Source organism: Rhinopithecus bieti, unplaced genomic scaffold (assembly GCF_001698545.2).
Source record: "Rhinopithecus bieti isolate Rb0 unplaced genomic scaffold, ASM169854v2 scaffold_52099, whole genome shotgun sequence".
Classification (NCBI taxonomy): domain Eukaryota; kingdom Metazoa; phylum Chordata; class Mammalia; order Primates; family Cercopithecidae; genus Rhinopithecus; species Rhinopithecus bieti.
Genome location: NW_016820939.1, coordinates 874,474 through 894,923, shown reverse-complemented (window position 1 = coordinate 894,923; position 20,450 = coordinate 874,474). Strand labels below are relative to the sequence as shown.

Here is a 20,450-nt window from a genome sequence, read left to right as displayed (position 1 = left end):
AATTGTTCAATCTAGGTGGTAAGTATATATGTATACATAGTATTATTTTTTTCAGGATATGTTTGAATATTTTCCCAAAAAAAGAAAAATGAATGTTTTCACCATACAATCCACTTCTTGGAATTTATTCCAAAGAAATATCCCAAATTAAAACTATTTGAATTTCCCCAAATATTTTGTTCCAGGGATGGTCATGGAAACATTCTTTATAATATCCCCAGATTAGAAACAATCTCAATGTTTAACAAAGAGGTTAAATTGGCACAACCATACCTGGACTACTACTACTAAGTTATACAAGATATGATATGGAAAGTTTTGGTGAAAAAGGTTCAACACCCAGAAGACACTTGATAACTGAGACCCATTTTTCAAGCCCTAGTTCCAATTATTTTCCCTGTAGTTTTTCTCAATCAGATCTAAAACACTCCCTTTCCCCACACTTGCTACTGCACGCCTTGTACAACAGTTATTGTTGACTTTTCAACTTTACTATAAATTTACAGGGGTTGGGTCTATGTTTGTTCACTAGGACTAGTCCAAGTGAAGCATGATCTAACGTTTGGAAGGATAAAAAATTAGGAAGAGGAAGGCAGTGAGTGTTCCGGCTGGAGGGTCAGCAGTTGGGATATGGCAGTGCAGTAAGGGGAGGAAATCAAATAGCCACTGGTTTCTGAGTGATTACATAATGCCACACACCATGCTAAACAATCTCCATACATCATCTAATGTGATCCTTGCAATCTTACTGGGTGGATACCATATCAACAGTTGTAAAAGAGAAATGCAGAGAGGTTAATTTGACCAAGGGTCACATCATTAGCAAACCAGAAAATCAGATCCAAACACAAGAAGTGAGATTTCAGCACCTAGGTCCTTTCCCGTTTCATGAAATCACAAAGAGTATTTTTTCTTTAACAGTGGCAAAGGGTGAAAAGGCCAGATAACCTTTAGATTCCTTTCAATACCAACATTCTACAAACCTGTCTACATGGCAAATTTGGTCACTGCTACACCCTCCAGTTGATGTTAAGGATAAGAAGCCACACTAGTGATGTTAGGCCAATTTGTGTCTGATTATGATCTTAGCAAGAACACCAGAACAGAAGGATAAGCTGCCTTCTGAGCACAGTTCTTTCTCCATTCCAGCAATAAATATTATGAATAAGGGCACACTGTTCACGTGAAACTCCTTGGCTATAGATGGCAATTTCACATAACAGTATTAAGAATTACTGGATTCAGGTAAAGGGAAAGCATGGATTCAACCCCAATGATTTCTCGAAATTTTTATTAATTTTTTTGGTTTTTTTTACAGCTTGATCCTCTTATGAAAAGGAAAGAATTTAAAGATGAACAATTACGTTTTTGTTTAAACAGCAATTAATCCTCATTACAGAGAACAAAAGATCTGTGGCACACTGTCTTTGGGAAGATCTTTTGCAGACTTTTCTTCTAAAAAAAACTATTAATTATCTCACAGATCACATATTCTCTTTCAAACGACTATACAAGGCAGCTAAATTTTATTCACAAAGCCCCAAGTTGCAGTTCCATTGCTGAAGTAGGTAAAATACATGTATACTTTGTGTTGCACATCTTCCCATTGAGAGCATCACTGCTTCCCTACCTTATGTACAAAATCATTGTGTTGATGAGAGCTGGCACATTATTCCACAGTAATTAAAGAAAAACTCATTATTTTAAAGATAGACCAGTGATTTTTCATTTATCAACTGGAAAATTTACTCCTTTTAAAAACAATTTTAATAATACCAAGATTTAACTTTCCTCCAAAGTTATAAGAAAGCAAAAAATATATAATATAATATAATATATAATGGTAATAAATAAAAAAAAGGCAACCCTGCTCAGGTATTATCCAAAACACGATCACATTCAGAAAAAAAAAAATTAAACCAAGATTTGGGACACATGCATGCGTACATACACACACACACCCTAACATGAACAGTGTATACTTGATATCTGAGGGGGGATGTGCAGTAATTTTAACAATACATGTTGGTGGCCTGAACAAAAGGTGAAGTTAATACTGCCTGTGTTAAGCATTGCTTAAAAATCTACTTTTAAGCAAAGCAAGCTGTCTTCCTTAGGTCAGCCACTGCCTGGTCCAACCAGCACAGCTTGGCCAGCCTCACTATGAGTGGTCTTATTCCCTTGTCCTCTCCAGGCCAATATACGAATATATAGGCTCACAAGGAGCTGTAGGGTTTCCCTCCTGCCCTCTTAGATAGAGAAGTATAGGCACTTCTCTACCCAATGCACTGCCTGCTGATCTCTGACGCTCAGTGGAACAGAATATAGTGTCATTTGCCCCTGACAATAAGAAACTTATAGCCACCTAAAGAAAAGCAGTAGTTGGTATTTGTCAACTCACCATAAATAAGAACTAAAGAACACGGTCAGTGCTCACAATTCAGGAAGAGATGAACACTCTAAGTCACCGAGAAACCAACACAACTGGATTGCATATTTGAGGTTCACATGGTGGCAATATCACTTGCAGTGTTTGAAGGAAAACCCCCAACACTGTGCTATTCTGCCATTACACCTCCTTCCAATAGAATGACACAAGATAAAGGCACAGGAAAATACCTTACATCCATTAATCCTAAGTGGGACCAAAACAAGAGGCAACTGGCTCAAGACCAGGAGGGAAAAAGGTACTGCCATAATCGATCCCAGCATCCCTCCATGGCTGCAATGCCCAACTCTCACTTTCCAGGGAGAAAACTCTATACTCTTGTGTTTCTAAAGGAAGCACAAAATATGCTTGCAAGATTTAAATACTGCTAATCAGTGGCAAAGAGTGTAAATAGATGAAATGGCAAAGTTTTAAAAGTTTTTTTGTAGTGTTTGGGAAAATAAAGAATCTGTGGTAGGAAGCAAGCAGGTTTAAGTACAAAAAATTAAAAGAAAAAAGCCCAGCCTCAAGCCTTAATCTACCTTAAGATGCACAAATACAACTCAAACTTCATAAAGCAGAGGAGTAAAAGGTGCAAGAGTCATGTAGCATCCCTGAAGCCACGGCAAAACAAACACAGCAGTATTTCAAAACTAGGTTCAAAGGCACAATTCAATCAATCAGCCTCTTATTCTCTGTTTAAGTGTATGTATTTATATCCTTTTGTATATCAGAGATAACAGTTTTGTTAATTGTGGAGGATACAATGGTTTTCTTTTGCTTCTAAAATTACTGAAGAGGAATCATAATAAATCAGTAAGCTCCCGACGCTAGTAACATTAATGTGTAAGATACCAAATAAGGCAAGTTTTCAGCCAGAAAGGGGTAGGGGATTTTAGCTTTTTAAACATCCCGAGACCTGAAATTAAAGAATACAGGACAAGGGAGGTAGGTGTGGTCCAATTTGCCCAAGGGAAATAGCTACACGTTTTGGTCAAAACAGATCTATAATATAAAGGTCCTTTTGTTACAAAATATTAATGCTTTTCCTATTCAGTATTGTGATCAAATCATAATATCAGACAGTCAAATTCTCCTCCTATTGTGATTCTATTTCTGATAAATGCTTGCTGGGCCCTCCCACTCCTCACCACTGCTACTAGGTGGCCAATGTTTTCACAATCCGAACCCAGTATAATCTGATAAATTTTAGTAAAGTGTTTTTTCATTATTTAGCAGGGATCTTAAATTCAATAATTCACAGAAAGGACAGAAACATTCAACACTTTTAAAAATAAAACAGTGTTCTTCCATCTCCTACCGAAGACACAGACACAGACACACACACACACACACACACACACACCCCTTGTAGTGCCAAAGGCAAGATTTACACTCTATTTTTACTCCTTAAGATGCTTTGCATTTGTCTTACTGTGAAGTGTGTACTATTACTGTTATAAGAACTGTGCATATTCAAAGGCTTAATTTTATAATCTAGTCCTTTCAAAATGATCTACCTCAGTACAGATTTTGCCTTTGGGAATTGTAAGCATGCAGTGAAAAAGTGCAAATGATTTTAAAAATCCTTTAGACTTCTATATACAACTGTAACAGCAAAAACACCCTATGAACATTAAGGATTCCTCAGCCACTGCCTTTCACATACTCTATTAAAAAGGTTACCATTAGTTATTCTCTTTTAGGTACAATGCAATAAGGATCAGAAATATCCAATGACCAAAGTAGTACAAATTGATCTATGCACATGTGTTACTTTTTCAAGGGACAAATAAAATCTTTATATCAAGTTCAGAAGGGGGAAAAAAAAAAACCCACAGAGTAAGGCCACTGAAAAAGCAATCTGTTTTAGAGCTGGCTGAGAAATCTACTTGGAAATGTCTTCAGTCAAGGGAGCACTGTGGCTTGCCAACAGAACACGCACATGCTCTGGCACCATCTGCATAGACAGGACCTGCCATAAAGAACACGACCCTTCACAATTGACAGGTGGCTTGTTCTAGGGAATGATGGGGCAAAAGGGGAGGGGATGGCTAAGGGAGTAAGGAAAAAAGAAATGTTAAGTAACATCTTCAATATCAAAATAAAGCCCGATTCTGGTGCCTTGTCCCTTACATATAAGAGATGGACACACAATGCTACAAACGCACAAAACCTACCAGGCAATTACTGTTCATTTAACACAGGTTTTTAAAACTAGTAGTTTAAAAAGGACCGGGGCTTTGCGTTAGAACATGAATAAATGAACCAGTCATCAGGAATCACACATCAAGGTCTTATGCTCAGATGACTACAACTGTCATTCTCTGGCTTTCACATGAGGGACCAGACCTCTGACTTAGTGATAACCAAACAACAGTCTGGAGAAGAAACTGAAGGAACAGCCTCACACAGACCACTCATACTGTGAGAGATAAGCATCGCTCCCATCCCTCGACATATCCCTTTGTATATTTACAAACCACCAAGAGAGTTCCTGCATTCATCAAAGGGATCTTAGATGTCTTCATTATAAATAAAGATGTTTCTCCCTCCTCCACTAACAGGAAAATGTAAAACACACTTGGTAGGAAACACGTAGCGGGGCAGAATAGGGCAAAGGTGGAGAAAACTAGTTACAGAGATGACACTCCTCAATTGTAGTAAGTGTGCAAATTCTACTTCTAAAAAGGATAAAAAAGAATTGGCTTTTAAAAACACTGCACTCAAAGTAATGTTTCCAATAACCTTTAAAGTTTCAATGAAAAAGAAAAATCTGTGCTTATGGGCACATGGGATTTCTGATTATTTCATTTTAAGTCATTCGAAATGGACTTGGTTTAACGTATACACTATGGCAATAACTTACGGAGGGCCACAGTTCCTCCTCAACCAAATCAAATCCAGCTGAGAACACTCTGGAGTGAAGGCATGTGGTGACGAATTTTTCAAAAGTCTAATTAAACACCCCAAATCTCTACATCCTCTCAGGGAGTTAACTTCCCCTAGACAATCAAGGACTCTGAAAGTCTAGTTTTGCTATAAATATAAAATAATTTGTAGCAGAAAAATATAGCCTCTCTAAGAAGCAGATTTCATTTTTCTTGTTCACTGACAAAACTCTGAGTTGGTTGGACAACATGAGTTACCACATAACTGTAGACCACAGATCAGCACCTCAAATTCCAGCTCTACTCAAACAAAACTTTAAAAGCACTTTAGCCATCTGGTCAGGTATAAACGTTGGTTCCCTTCTTCCCCAAGGTAGGAAATTCAGAATAGAGTCAACAGTGACTGCCCTGTTAGAGAGTCCCTTTTGCTGAAGCAGGGGTGGGAAATGGCAGCGCCAAGTCCTCCCGTGCAGACCTCGAGGCGGCACCCCACGCTCTGTGGCTCCTCCTTGCCGCTCCGACGCGGGCTGACGTTCAGCACAGAAACAAGAGAAGTCAGAGCTGGGGTGAATGTGCAGCACTCTAGGCATTGGGGGGTGGGGGCGGCAGGAGCAGGGGTTGCCTTCAATTTTATAAATTACAACAGTACTTGGTATTATCAAGCCACTGTTCATTGGCAGAAAGTGGGACACAGTGGAGTCCTTCATTACTTATGGTTTACAGATGGCCATTAGAAGTTATTAAACAAATATTTCTCCCAAAACTCAAAAGAAAAAAAAAAATCATCCACAAAACCCTTCACCAAAAGTCATTGTTAAAAAAAAAATTTCCTTCTGGGAATGGACTAGTGTGGCTACTGAGATGATGTAAATTCACTTTCAGAGTTGAAACTGCTTCTCCTCATTTCATTTGCAACTTGTATCCTGCTGGTTAAAAAAAAAAAAATAGAAATGTTTCTAGACCATTCATACACCCATTTAAGCTACATTGCACTTCTGTCCTTTAGTTAGGAAGGGCAAGATCATCTCTGGGGCCAGCCTCCTCATCTCTGCTTCTGCATAACCATAGTGTCCAACCAATGATCACACCGTTGTGGAGAGTTTAAGTGGACAAATGTCCTGGCCATCTCGTGCTGCTGCTTTTTAGAATTTGGTGTCCTGATGAAACAAACGTCTGGACTGTTTTTGAGGCTTCCAATGTGCAAAAATAGTTCCCAAGGCATTGAATCAACCTGGGGCTTCATTAAGGTGTTTTGGTTAATTCTAGTAGCTGCTGAAAACCCTGTCGTGTATAGTGCACCAGGTCCACCAAACTGCTGTTGAGGGCCAAGGTGCACACATTTGTGCTGAGCCGAGCAAAGAATTCTGCAAAAACAAAACAAAAAACAAGTAAATACACAAGCACACACAAAAATTAAAATTCAAGGTTCCAGAAGGTACGTCCCCACAATATTCTGCACTTTATCACATAAAAAAGATCACAATCTACTGTCACTGCGTGCTAATTCTCTACTAGACTATAAACCCAGTTTGCTTTAGAGCTGAATCCATAATGCTTAGCACAGTGGCTGGCACTTGGAAAACACCAAATTTATACCTTTGCCTCAAAAGATGCATTACTGGGGAAAAAAAAAAGAAGTTAAAAGTATTATCAGTTTGATAAGACGGATAAGGCCCTAAGAGGCTATGTGGAAAGTAAGTGGTTACAGCCAGCTGGCTCCAACTCTCCTAAACCTTGCATTTCTCCAAGGGTCTTCTTCCCCAAACAAGTCTGAATAATGTTTACTACACTGCATCTCTGGTACTATAGCTACTATCTTTCTTATCATATACTAAAAACAAATAATAATCTCAGTATTTGGGTTATGCTACTTTGTATCTCCAATGTGCTGAGCCTTGGAACAGCCAGTGACTCCTCTTCCTCATTTGCTTTGCCTTTCAGCTAGCATTTCAGATCAGGCTGAAATAATAACAGAATTTCAGAAGGGGCAAGGTGCTAAAACCACTTCTATCATTTGGTTTTGCTAAGATCTAGCCACAGAAATTCAGCTCCATGCCACAGTACTCAAGGAATAATTGCAACTAGGTTTTGAGGCTGAATGGAGAAAATATAATTAAACAGCTACACATTTCCTTTTCTCCAAGAAACTGAACTTAAAATATAAACCAATGTTATTTCCTCCCAATCCACACCCCCCAGTAATTACCACCACAAAGCCATTTATTTACCTTTATTCTTCCTTGTGAGGGCCTCGGCCTGTTCCCAAAGGTCAAAGGCGGTAAGAACATGGGACGTGATGGTGACATAGGAAGATGTCATATTCTGGATAGTGACTGGGGTGCTGATGGTGGCAGCCACCCCACTGCTCCCCACACTGCCAGCACTTGACTGGGACCCTACGGAGCTGGCAGGAGAAGGCATTGGGGAAAGAGGGGATGGTGTGCCTGTGCTTCTGGGAGGCAGAAGAGAAGAGAAAACTGGTCAGTCACCAGTAGCCCCCAGATCACATATTTACATGTCTGGGACTACAGTCCAAGACACAAAGTTTCACTACACACCTGCCAAAATGATAACCACTGCTAAAGTCACTCCTACAAGGTCAATGAGACACCATGCTGGGCTAATCTGTATTCCAAATATGCTTTCCCATGCCATTCGCATAGTCTACTTCCTCTGCCTGGAATCTCCCAGTAAGACAATACTCTTATGTATGCAATGTATGTACATGTGTGCGCGCCTACCTGTATTTCATCCTTTCATCCACTCAGTAAACACTAACCGAGCACCTGCTCTGTACCATGCATTCTTTTAGACACTGTGGATACCCTGGATACATCACAGCTTCCTTTCTGCCACCACTTGAACATCTCTCTTTTCTTGCATTTATCTACTGTTTATTCCTTTTCCTGGGTCACAGCAGAAATTATGTCTTTTTTTTTTTTTTGAGATGGAGTCTCGCTTTGTCGCCCAGGCTGGAGTGCAGTGGCCGGATCTCAGCTCACTGCAAGCTCCGCCTCCCGGGTTTATGCCATTCTCCTGCCTCAGGCTCCCAAGTAGCTGGGACTACAGGCGCCCGCCACCTCGCCCGGCTAGTTTTTTGTATTTTTTAGTAGAGACGGGGTTTCACCATGTTAGCCAGGATGGTCTCGATCTCCTGACCTCGTGATCCGCCCGTCTCAGCCTCCCAAAGTGCTGGGATTACAGGCTTGAGCCACCGCGCCCGGCCAGAAATTATGTCTTATTAATTTTTGCATTAGTAGCACTTAGCACAATGGGTGCTAAAAGCAGGCTCCTGATAAATACTTGCTGAGTCAATGAATGAACTAATATAAGTATCATGCATCAGAAGACTCAATCTCCTCTTTACTCCACTCTTGGCTGAATATCTGGACCTGCAAGTTAATATGTGACTCAATGTGGATTAAATAAAAAAGAGTTAATGAATATAAAATGGAAAGATGGCTCAGCGGCAGTAGCCTCATGATGTTACACCTGCCCTTTGAGCTGCATGGACCTAGCAGAATGTACACTTGCAAGGAGTAGAGTGAAAGCTCCATGAGGGCAGTGGTTCTTGTCTGCTGTATCCCCAGTACCTAACACAAGGCTTGGTATGAAGAAGGTGCTCAGTATACGCTGGATGGGCAAATGATTGAAGGAGTTATCTAAAAGAATGTGACTGACAATCTATTAGCTTAGAATAATATCTCAGATGCAGCAGCCATGAAAATCTTCAGAGGTAATATGAAGTTACTTCTTAATCAGGACTTTCTTTTTTAAGAGAGGCCATATGGGAGTCTCTTCTTTTGACTGTGCTAGAAATAGGGCAGAAGTGTAAGTGATGTTCTTAAAATAGCAAAACTTATCAGAACTAGGAACTTCACAAGGAGTATGACCAAATTAAAAAATACTAGGCAAGGACTACAGGGAAGAAAATTCCAACTTCATTTTAAAACACTTGTACAAGGATTTTTTTTTTTCTAATAACTTAGAGCATACATGAACAATTTTAGTTCACAAAGTAGGGAAAATAATTTTGCTAATCATTTTCATTCTTAGTATTACTGGTGTGGATCCTGGAGAAGATGAAGGGCATATGGCTCTGGAAATTTCTTGTTTACTGAAATGTCAAGAATATGAATATGTCACACACAGAGAGAGAGAAGGACTCTGGCTCGGTTCGGATGGCTCTGCCTCTTGTTTTGTGTTCTTCGGCTTATCTAAAGATCCTCAAAGCTCGGCCAGGTGCAGTGGCTCACACCTGTGGCATCCCCGCACTTTGGGAGCCCAAGGCAGGCAGATCATTTGAGGTGAGGAGTTTGAGACCAATCTGGTCAATGTGGTGAAAATACAAAATACTCTACTAAAATACAAAAATTAGCTGGGCGTGGTGGCGGCACAGACCTGTATGTAATCCCAGCTACTCGGGAGGCTGAGGCAGGAGAATCGCTTGAACCCAGGAGGTGGAGGTTGCAGTGAGCCAAGATTGCAGCACTGCATTCCAGCCTGGGCAACAGAGCAAGACTCTGTCTCAAAAAACAAACAAACCCTCAAAGCTCAAAAATCTCAATTCTATATTCTTTGCAATTACCTTTTTATGTTTTCCAATCAGCAACAACCTTGATTTATAACTATTTCTCAAAAAGGTAGAAATATGCTAATAATTTAAATTTAGGAGCAATCAGCACACAGTTGAAGCCAAAGATTTTTGAAAAGGCAAACTCACATATGTAAGCATACAAATGGTCACAAAGCAAGACGTAAAGAAAGAAATGACTCAATTTTGGAAATTATTTATATTAGAGTTACCTTGCAATGCATGGAGAAGGTGCCTGGGCGACTTTGGAAGAACTCTCGAAGTGTTTATTAAGAGTACGAGAATACTTTATTGCTATGTCTTTTTTACAACGAAACATCGCCATGTTCAAAATGGACTGGCAACGCATGCTATGAACAAAGACAGAAGGGAAACTGCACATGACTATCAGACGACAGAAAATCAGCCATCTCACCTTCTACAGCCTAACGAACACACTGCGTTTTCCTCACCTGTGTGAGTTGGTATGTAAAGAATCTTACTGCTCTGTTCATACTATCCTAAAAGTAAATGCTGGTAGAAAACACAAGGATATAATTTATATCACAAGACCAAAGCATTTAACAAGCCATCAGAAAAATGGCAGCAGATACCATTTTGTAAGAATTATCAGTGGGGGATTAACCTTTTGACCAAAGTACTGACTTGCTTTTCATAATTTTCACATTAAGAAAACAAATTTCAAAATCTTTTTGTAACATCAACAGATGCAAAAACAAATTTAGTACTATTTAGACAAAGGAAAATACACACCATAAAACAGCAAATATTTTCTCTTGTGTTGGCGCTGTGGCATCTGAGAAGGATTTTAATGACATTATGAATCTACAGGAAAACATAAAAGTACATCAGGTTTTAAACAAAGGCAGACACAAATACAACTTATTATGCTTGTTTCCATTTTATATTGACTTTTCCTGAAGATGTTGAAAAGATGAGAGCATCCCAGGAAAAAAATGAAAAACCCAAGGCTTTAGAGCAACAATCCAGGCCACTGAGAAAACCAGGCACGGACATGCCTCTTGCGTGGCTTGTCTACCTCTTGAAACCAAGTAAAGTTGGGTCCTCACTGAGTCCCCTGTTGAAATGTAGGTAAGTAAACAAAGTAGAAGCTTAAACTGAGAGGAGAGGTCATCTGATAAGAAAGCTCAACTGGAAGGCCGGGCGCGGTGGCTCAAGCCTGTAATCCCAGCACTTTGGGAGGCCGAGAGGGGCGGATCACGAGGTCAGGAGATCAAGACCATCCTGGCTAACATGGTGAAACCCCGTCTCTACTAAAAAATACAAAAAATTAGCCGGGCGAGATGGCGGGTGCCTGTAGTCCCAGCTACTCGGGAGGCTGAGGCAGGAGAATGGCGTAAACCCGGGAGGTGGAGCTTGCAGTGAGCCCAGATCGCGCCACTGCACTCCAGCCTGGGCGACAGAGTGAGACTCCGTCTCAAAAAAAACAAACAAACAAACAAACAAACAAACAAACAAACAAACAAAAAAAACAGCTCAACTGGAAAAACCAACCTCTCCCTGAAAGCTCTGGCACTTCTTGGTGCACTTAGCAAAATGATGTAGTTGGACCCAGTTACTCTGTGCTAGCACTTCATCTAGAATGCAATTTTAGTTTAGGACAAAAACTAGTTCTTGGACCAATAACTTTTCAAAGGCTCCCCTTTATTGAGCCATCTTTACACTAAGGTTCAAATGGATTAAGACAATAAAGGTGAGGAAAGAAAAGGAAAGCACAATGACTTGGCACTTACTTAATGAGATCTACAGTTTCTGAGTAGACAGAGTAAGCTGACTTGGATGCTAGGCTTTCAGACTCTGTGGCAATTCCACACTCAATCAAGGACAAGACAGCTTCCAGGTACTTGTAAGCCTTTCCAACCTTGTCCGTCTGCGGGAGAAGAACATGGTCATTGTTAGGCTGAAGACAAACCTTGATTTAGTTTCTCACCCACATTCTTTAGTGTGACTTTCCTCCACTGTCTTAGTTTAATTATGGCCAGGGAGAAGTGTGAGGATGAATGAACTAAAAATGATAACCAAAGCCTGTTAGCTATGACCTGCTGAAATCACTCTTTTAGCAGAAATTCATTAGGAAAAAGAAAACGATCCTATATTAAGACCATGCTCTCAAAGCCTTATGAAAGCACATATCCAAACTAAGGCGGTAAGTACATAGTCTCCTTGTTATCAGTGTGCAATTACTCTATAACTTTCTTGAGAAACACATTATTCCACATGTCTAGAGTAATGCAGACACATATTTCTTTGTGTGTGCTGAAGTTTACTAAAAAGCAGAAAACACTCTTGGTTTATGAGCATGTTAGATATAATAGCTAACAATAATTGTTTTACGCATTTTACAGCCCAAGAGATTAATCTCCTTTGACATCTGCTTTAGTGCACAAAGCCATCCCCCCAGGTCAACAGGGGTAACATTTCAGAGTCCCTTAAAGGGAACGTAAAAATATGAACAAAACCAGATATTGGTGGTCACCCTACACCTGAATACACACCTTGTCATGTAGCACCCTTCTAAGTGGCATATGGCAAGTGCAGCTGATGACAGTGTGATGTAACTGTCTTTCTCTCCACATATGGCATATGTATCGCATCGAGAGCAACTGATTAGCGTTTGTAATTTCTGCTTTGTATTTGCTATGTTCAAAAGGAAAGAATGAAAATAGGGGCCGGGCGTGGTGGCTCACGCCTGTAATCCCAGCACTTTGGGAGGCCGAGGCAGGTGGATCACTTGAGGTCAGGAGTTTGAGACCAGTCTGGCCAACGTGGTGAAACTGCCATCTCTACATAAAAATTAGCCAGGCATGGTGGCGGGCCTGTAATCCCAGCTACTTGGGAGGCTGAGGCAGGAGAATTGCTTGAATCTGGGAGGCAGAGGTTACAGTGAGCCGAGATCATGCCACTGCACTCCAGCCTGGGCGACAGAGCGAGACTCCATTGCAAAAAAAAAAAAAAGAAAGAAAGGAAAAGAAAAGAAAGGGAAAGGAAAGGGGAAGGGGAAAGGGAAAGGGAGAGGGAGGGGGAAGGGGAAGGGGAAGGGGAAAGGAAAGGAAAGGAAAGGAAAGGAAAGGAAAGGAAAGGAAAGGAAAAGGAAAGGAAAGGAAAAGGAAAGGGAAAGGAAAGGAAAGGAAAGGAAAAGAGTAAAGACGTAAGTGGAATCTAAGGAGCTGGAGACACGTCGGCAATGAGAGGGGTGTGGGCTGTCATGCTACTTAGGCATGCTGCTGCACTCTACACGGGGTGGAAACGCTTCTCTCAGTGAGCTGACAACAGAAAGACTTTAGTGCATACTGTTCTCATGTTTTACCAGTACCGGAACAAACTAGGCTGCTATACACATACACATGTATATGTACATATGTATATATGTATATTTCAGAATATTCAATTATTCTAAAATTTTTTATTTTAAAAAGTAACTTAATCAAAAAATACTTTTTCTGGAGAACTAAGGGTCAGATTAGTGACAGAACAAAAATCAAATGAGTATTCCCGAATTAATCAGCAGTATTTGGCATGACTGGTTTGCTTCACTGATGGGAACTTAATTCTCCAAATATGCTTATTCAGCATCATCTCTTTCATGGGATTTCCAAAGTTAATATTGGCTTTACACTAGAAATAAACTAAACTACAATATTGTATAGCAATTTGTCAATATTCATTTCCTTTAGATAAGTATATCATAAGGCCAATAATGTCCATATTTCTGTGATTCCATGTATCTCCTGAAACATTGTTAAAGTAGTTTCCCTACGCATCAGTTGAAGACAACGTAGAGAAGAAACACATTCCTTTCTACTCAGTTGGGTACGTAACTATTTGGAACACCAAAGGCACATCTTCGAAACATTATGCAATTAAGGGAGATTATTATGGAGTGGGTGGCCACAGGGGCTTATTGTCCACACTGGTATATTTTAAGAGTGAAACAGGATACAATTATTTCTCAAACTGGGATGAAACAGGCACAAACTAGGACTGTCCTGGCACACTGGGATGTACAGTCACCTTAGGTAAGGAGAAAGAATGTATGCGTATGAATAGATTAAAAACAAAGTTCCCCAGAGTATGACTATTACTCCTTTGAATAACGAGGAATCTAGTACTGAGAGTGTCCAATGTCAAGATAAGTTTTAGATAACTGGCTGACAGTGCGAAATATTTACTCTTTCCAAAACTCCAAAGATGCATACAGTTCCAGTAACAATCTTGGAAAACTGGAAGCTGCCGAAACCACTGCTTGGCACAATCTCAGATTCTTTTTTCTTTTTTTTTTTTTTTTTGGCTCTGTCGCCCGGGCTGGAGTGCAGCGGCGCAATCTCGGCTCACTGCAAGCTCCGCCTCCCAGGTTCAAGCAATTCTCCTGCCTCAGCCTCCCCAGTAGCTGGGACCACAGGCGCCTGCCACAGGGTCCAGCTAATTTTTTGCATTTTTTAGTAGAGACGGGGTTTCACTGTGTTAGCCAGGATGGTCTTGATCTCCTGACCTCGTGATCCACCCACCTCGGCTTCCCAAAGTGCTGGGATAATAGGCATGAGCCACTGCGCCCGGCCAATCTCAGATTCTTCACCTGACTTAGGTCACCCTGGTACAGGGTAGTTTTAGGGACAGGGCTAGAGAGGCCTGTATTTGACTATCTTACAGAATTCAGCATGGTAAAGAATTAACATTTTGCCTAATGCAAGGGTATCTGATGAAAGAGTCTCAGAAGAGATACAGGTCTGCAGATGAGGCAAGTTGAAGAGCACCAGGCCAGGATCTTGTTGGTGAATCAATCTGATTCAGACCCCTGTGGGTGTCTGAAATGTGTGGTTAGGTTTACATGTGGACCAAAAAAGTCAACTCATGCCCTTCCTCTGTGTAACAAAGTTCAACATATGGTTTTCCAGGGAGGTTTTTGCATTTTTGCATTTGTGGGGATTTAGGTTTAGGGACTCACTACATAAGCAAAATCCCCAGAGTCTTGGATATCTACATATGACAAAGGGCAAACATTATCTCATTATATTTATTGCAGTAGTGATGTAAAAGCGTAATTATGTACACAATGAACTACAAAACCACCATCTTTCAGAAAGTCCAAAAGCCAATAGGTAAAGAGAATTCATGTCTTTAAAGCATGTTTACCAACAGTATAATCATTACCTTCATCTTAAAATCTCATCTAATAGCCTAGCTCAACTCTTCCTCTGGGTCAGCCTCTCAAGGCTTTAAGATAATTTTGGAATGTAAACAGGCTTCCCTGCCTTGTGAAATGTTTTAGAGTGAACACACACTGACTGAGTTTCAACAGCAGGACTCATTTTTCACATCCAAGGAACTGATGCAGTGGAATAAAAAGGCACCTATGCATTAAATCACCAGCAGGTAGATTAACTTTCACTGACTTAGATATAAAACGTGTGACTAGGTCCTCTATATATCTGCCCATGATCAGACTGAATCAGTGGAGCCAAAGAAAATAATATCACCAAGAACCACCTACCGCTTAATCAATAAGGTCCTGATTTTGCTGCGTGCATATGCTGTGGCCAACGGTAGGGCCCACACACTCCTTTCTCCTGTGCCTGCTGCACCCCCCTCTTTCCACCACACATACGCTGAGTGATAGGGAATACAGTAGAATGGAGACTATCAAAAAATTTTTTTTTACTATGAGAAAATATTCTACCAAAGAGATGAAGAGCCAATACTAACCATTAACTCTGCTTTCTGCTTCAACTTTTTTGCCTCCCTCATGTGAAGGTCTGCTTGTTGTCTGAAAAAGAAGAAGAAAAACCAGGGACAGGTTATATGAGCCAAAGATTACTAGACTAGGGTAAGATAACTTAAGACCAAGAGTGAAAAAGGATGGGAGGACAGCAAGGGGAGGGCAGAGGGTAAACAAAGAAGGAGAAGTGGAAATAAGGAGGGGAGGAGAAAATGGAGGAAGAAAGAGCAATAAGTGGCTGGGTGCGGTGGCTCAATGCTTGTAATCCCAGCACTTTGGGAGGCCGAGGCAGGTGGATCATTTGAGGTGAGGAGTTCGAGACCAGCCTGACCAACATGGTGAAACCCCGTCTCTACTAAAAATACAAAAAAAGTTAGCCAGGCATGATGGCTCATGCCTGTAGTCCCAACTACTTGGGAGGCTAAAGCAGGAGAATCACTTGAACCTGGGAGGTGGAGGTTGCAGTGAGCCGAGATCGTGCCACTACACTCCGGCCTGAGTGACAGAGCGAGACTCCATCTTTGAAAAAAAAAAAAAAAAATTGAAAACAAACAAAAAAGAACAAGAAGCAAGCATCTGAAGTCTTACTTGTCAAACTTCACTTGAGGCTTCCCTGGTTTAGAGTTACCATTTGGCAAAGAAGGCACTGGAAAAGGATTTGCAGTATCTCCGGAAGAACCCTTCAAAAAAATAAAATCAGTATACAGATTACACTCTAACATTGAAGACCACTGTCCTAAAAGTACCATCCCTCTTAAATAGCCCAAAAGAGTAGTTTCAAAAAAGAGTAAATCAAACAATGCACAACCGACCCTGGTTAAACCACTTCCTCAGCTACAGATTCAACTGAAGCAGTGGTTCCAGAATGTCCAAGAGATCAGAGAACTCACAAAGCCACACACAACATTTTCTCTTAGTCAATCCAAACACACCACCTCGCTCCACCCAGATTAACAGGAAGAGAGGAACTTTTGAGAAAAAGTGGATAATTTTTTCCCCATTATAACCTAGAATGAAAGTATCTGAGATCAAATATTCAAAGCACAACTACACAGGGGAACTATTTGTTACTGTAAAACACCCAATCAAAAACTAGCACAAAAATCTATTTTGATTTTTCACCTCTGAAATCACTATAATAATAATAAACTGACACCTAAATCTTTGTGTATTATTAACTACCTTTCACTTTCCCTCCAAGAACTAGCATTTTAAACACAAACAATTGCCTTATTAAAAGCAATGGACAGTTGTGAAGTGCCATCATTAGGAACTCGTCTTCTTTGGGAACGTAAAGGTACAGCAGTGCATCCCACCTTACACAATGGCCGCCGCCGCCGCTCACCTTGTGCTCCGAGGAGCTTCTGGAGCCCTTCCCCTCTACTCTTCTGTGCTTGGGAGTGGAAGAGTCTTTGTGGTTGCTCTTGGTACTGCTGGCACTTTTGGGAGGGTCCTGGCCACAGGTGTCTGCTTCCCGCTTTGACCTCTTATGTGCAGGCTTGGCTGGCTTCTGGGAGGACGAGGACACAGGTGGCGGGGGGAGCATTTCCTTCTTTGAGGACTCTGAGGAGGGCCTGGAGGGCCTGGAGTGAAACATCATGTAAAACTAAGGGGAGGCAAAGCACACATCACTTGGCTTCGCTGTTTAGTTACAAACCGGCTGCTGGCACAAAAGATTAGGGTATCACAAAGTTGTACCAGTTGTAAACAGGCCAAACTTCTGGGACTTTTTGAGGCCTTTCAAAAATCTAGCCCTACCCATTAGTGATAAATGAGCTGTATAATTTCTAAGCTTGCAGAGTCTGTCAATGGTCCTGACTTTCCCCAATCACTCCAAACGCTTGCTTCAGCTGCTTCCCAAACCGTGCCTTTCCCTGACGAGAAGGCGAGTGGAGCCGCACCCTCCACATCTGAGCCTTCCTCATCTCTGTCGGTTCCCACACGGTGACACTATGCACTTGTTTGTGCCAAGACATTTTTTGAAGCAATTTCTTGAGTAAATCAGAGTAAATAATAGTTGCTTGTTATATTTACATCTTCCTGGCACTCCCACCTCTCACCTGCCACCCCTCCTCCCAGCAACAGACACTGAGTTGCCCGAAAGATTCTTAGTCATCTCTACAAGAAGGAGCACTGAACACAGGCTCCCAGAGTCCAAATGCTGGCTCCAACACTCAGTAAGAATTATTTGACTTTGGACAAGTCATTTTCTCTGTGTCTTTGTTTCCAATTCTGCAAAGTAGAAATAATGGCACCTTTCTTTCTTTCCCTTAGGGAAAAAAAAATCCAGATGTCTAAAGAAATTACCCATAGTGAAAATGTTTCTGATAAATCCAAATTTGCTGCCACATGAATTGTTAATTCCTGTAAGGTCCTCAAAGATGCAAGAAACAAAAACAAACTTAATACATTGTCCAAATGAGCTTGACTTTATTAATCCACTGATTCTACTGCAGAAGAAAAATGTCTTTGCTCTGTCAAGACCCAAGAAGTGTTGATCTGCGTAGAGATGAGGTGGCTGCTAATCTCTATACTCACTTTGCTTTAGAAGATTCTTTGTGGGAGGATGAAGATGAAGATGAAGACGACTGTGATTTGATTTCCTTCTCCAGTCTGATTTTCTTGTTATCACAGTCTCTTTCTGCTTCACCCTGTTATTACAGTATAATCAGCAAAGCAAATTATTACCAACATAATAGTATAAACAAAACAGAAAAGAAAAGATAGAAAAGGCAAAGAGGGTAAATTAACCTTTGGAGACATTTACGTATGCACAGCAACCCTATTAGTACTTACCATGGGTGTCTGTGTGTGTGTGAGTGTGATGGGGAGTTGGCAGGGAACAATGTAGATTTGACGTGATTTCTATCGAGACAGATTTTTTTGCATAAAGAAAAACCATTCCTCCCATGCAGGAAAAGGAAGATGTCTAAAGTAACAGACAATCCAGGCAAGTAGACTTCAATAGACCACTGATGTTTTTCTAAATAGAAAAGAATCCATGAAACATGCATATTTACATCAAATAATACAGAGATGTTTTTTATGAGGTTTCCTCCAACTTCTTTCAAAAGAACCATCCACTTACATCCACTAGTTTATTGTTTGTATAAAATTCAAAATGGACTACTTAAAGCTTACTTTATTTTCTACTGAAAAATAAGTATAATGTTGAAAGGAAACCATCTACAAAATCCCCTGTGTATTCTATAGAAAGGACCACAAGGATACACAACAATAATAGAAATAGTTGCTCTGGGATTCTAGCTAACATTTTTTTCCCCTCCACTGATACAATTTTTTTAATACTGTCTTTATATCTCTCCATATACAGAAACATGTTTCTATTTTCCAAAAAAAAATGTGAAAAGACTGTAAATATTTTAGTGGAAGTAAGGAAAAGGGAATCTGTCACTACTGAATTTAAGTATCTCTAACTTGTTACCTTGAAAGTAGAGTTTAAAAAAAAAAAGAAAAAAGAATTTAAGTACCTCCAAAGCATCCATGTATACCAAGTAAAGCACTAAATACATTTAATCATTAAAACAACACAGAACTCTTCATGACGAAAGTCTCTCTGGTATTCTCGTGCCTCACTTGTTAGCACATACACCAGCTTTCTAAGGAGTCTGATGTGCAGACTCCCTGCCAGCCTCCTTCCCACGGCTCTGGGTTCAGGAGGAAGCCCACACAGTCTAGCAGGTGGCAGGTAAGTGGTGGGTGAGGCCCTTCAGTTAATTCTCACGTGTATTTAGAACCAAACCTCCCAAGTGTCAGGTCACCAAGTTAGAAATCTGGGACGCCAGTCAATTTAGGACAATCCCTAACAAACCTGAAATCCTCTCTTAAAAAAAAAAAAAAAAAATCTTCAAATTAACTGCGGGAGGCCCCAATTTTCACCACTATGTCTTCCTCTCCTCCTGAATTTAAGAAAAATGAATAATTTAAGATGTGTAGGCTCAAAATCTGCCCAGACACCAATAAGCAGTCTGGCTCCACACAAAATAATAGAAAACAGAAAAAAAAAAAAAAATCCCTTCTCCTGGCATCCTACAAATTAGTGTGCCCGCATTTGCACATCCATCCAGCCCTTCAGAGACTCCTTTGGAAAAAACACTTTTATTCATTTATGCAGTGTCTTGTTTCAAAACGGCTTCTTTCAGAGTCGCTTACAAAGACACCTGTTTTTAATCTTGCAGTATGTGCACAAGTAAAAACGTTAAGAAGGGAAAATACAGGAGGAAGAAAGAAATTAAGTCCAAGTGAAGGCTTGTATCCTCGGAAGGCTATCAGTTCTCACTGTCCTGTACGCTACCATCTGGCAGCCACAGCTAGATCTAGGGAGCACCTGAACTTGAATGGTGTTAATCAGAAATAAAGACCTAGTACAAAAAGGGGAATGTAATATTTTTATGTTAAGTGATTTTTTTATTGATATATAACAGACATACATATTTTGGGAGTTGATTAATAATCTTTTAGGTTTACTAGATTAGATATAATTATTACAATGTTAGGTTGGGCATGGTGGCTCATGCCTATAATCCCAGCACTTTGGGAGGCCAAGGTGGATGGATGACTTGAGCTCAGGAGTTCAAGACCAGTCTGGCCAACATGGTGAAACTCCATCTCTACTAAAAATACAAAAATTAGCCGAGTGTGGTGGTGGGCGCCTGTAGTCCCAGGTACTCAGGAAGCTGAGGCACAAGAATCACTAGAACCCAGGAGGTGGAGGTTGCAGTGAGCTGAGATTGCGCCACTACACTCCAGCCTGGGCATCAGAATGAGACTCTGTCTCAAAAA

The 20,450-nt window shown here is 40.6% G+C and overlaps 1 protein-coding gene across 9 annotated transcripts in view; it reads right to left on the bottom strand.

Annotated features, from left to right (window-relative positions):
- Positions 1-1,274: 1,274 nt before the first annotated feature.
- The window catches only part of AFF1 (ALF transcription elongation factor 1), a 218,731-nt gene continuing 199,555 nt past the window's right edge, over positions 1,275-20,450 (bottom strand). For 8 of the 9 annotated variants that reach the window (XM_017860038.1, XM_017860045.1, XM_017860042.1 and 5 more), the window contains 9 exons: positions 18,186-18,298; positions 16,993-17,230; positions 16,236-16,327; positions 15,635-15,695; positions 11,668-11,804; positions 10,667-10,738; positions 10,126-10,263; positions 7,548-7,771; positions 1,275-6,683 (listed from right to left, as the gene is read on the bottom strand). In XM_017860038.1, coding sequence (XP_017715527.1) covers positions 6,562-6,683; positions 7,548-7,771; positions 10,126-10,263; positions 10,667-10,738; positions 11,668-11,804; positions 15,635-15,695; positions 16,236-16,327; positions 16,993-17,230; positions 18,186-18,298 — 1,197 coding nt within the window. In that variant the 3' untranslated portion in view covers positions 1,275-6,561. The remainder of the gene's footprint in view (positions 6,684-7,547; positions 7,772-10,125; positions 10,264-10,666; positions 10,739-11,667; positions 11,805-15,634; positions 15,696-16,235; positions 16,328-16,992; positions 17,231-18,185; positions 18,299-20,450) is intronic. The other variant, XM_017860043.1, reaches the window with a different exon arrangement.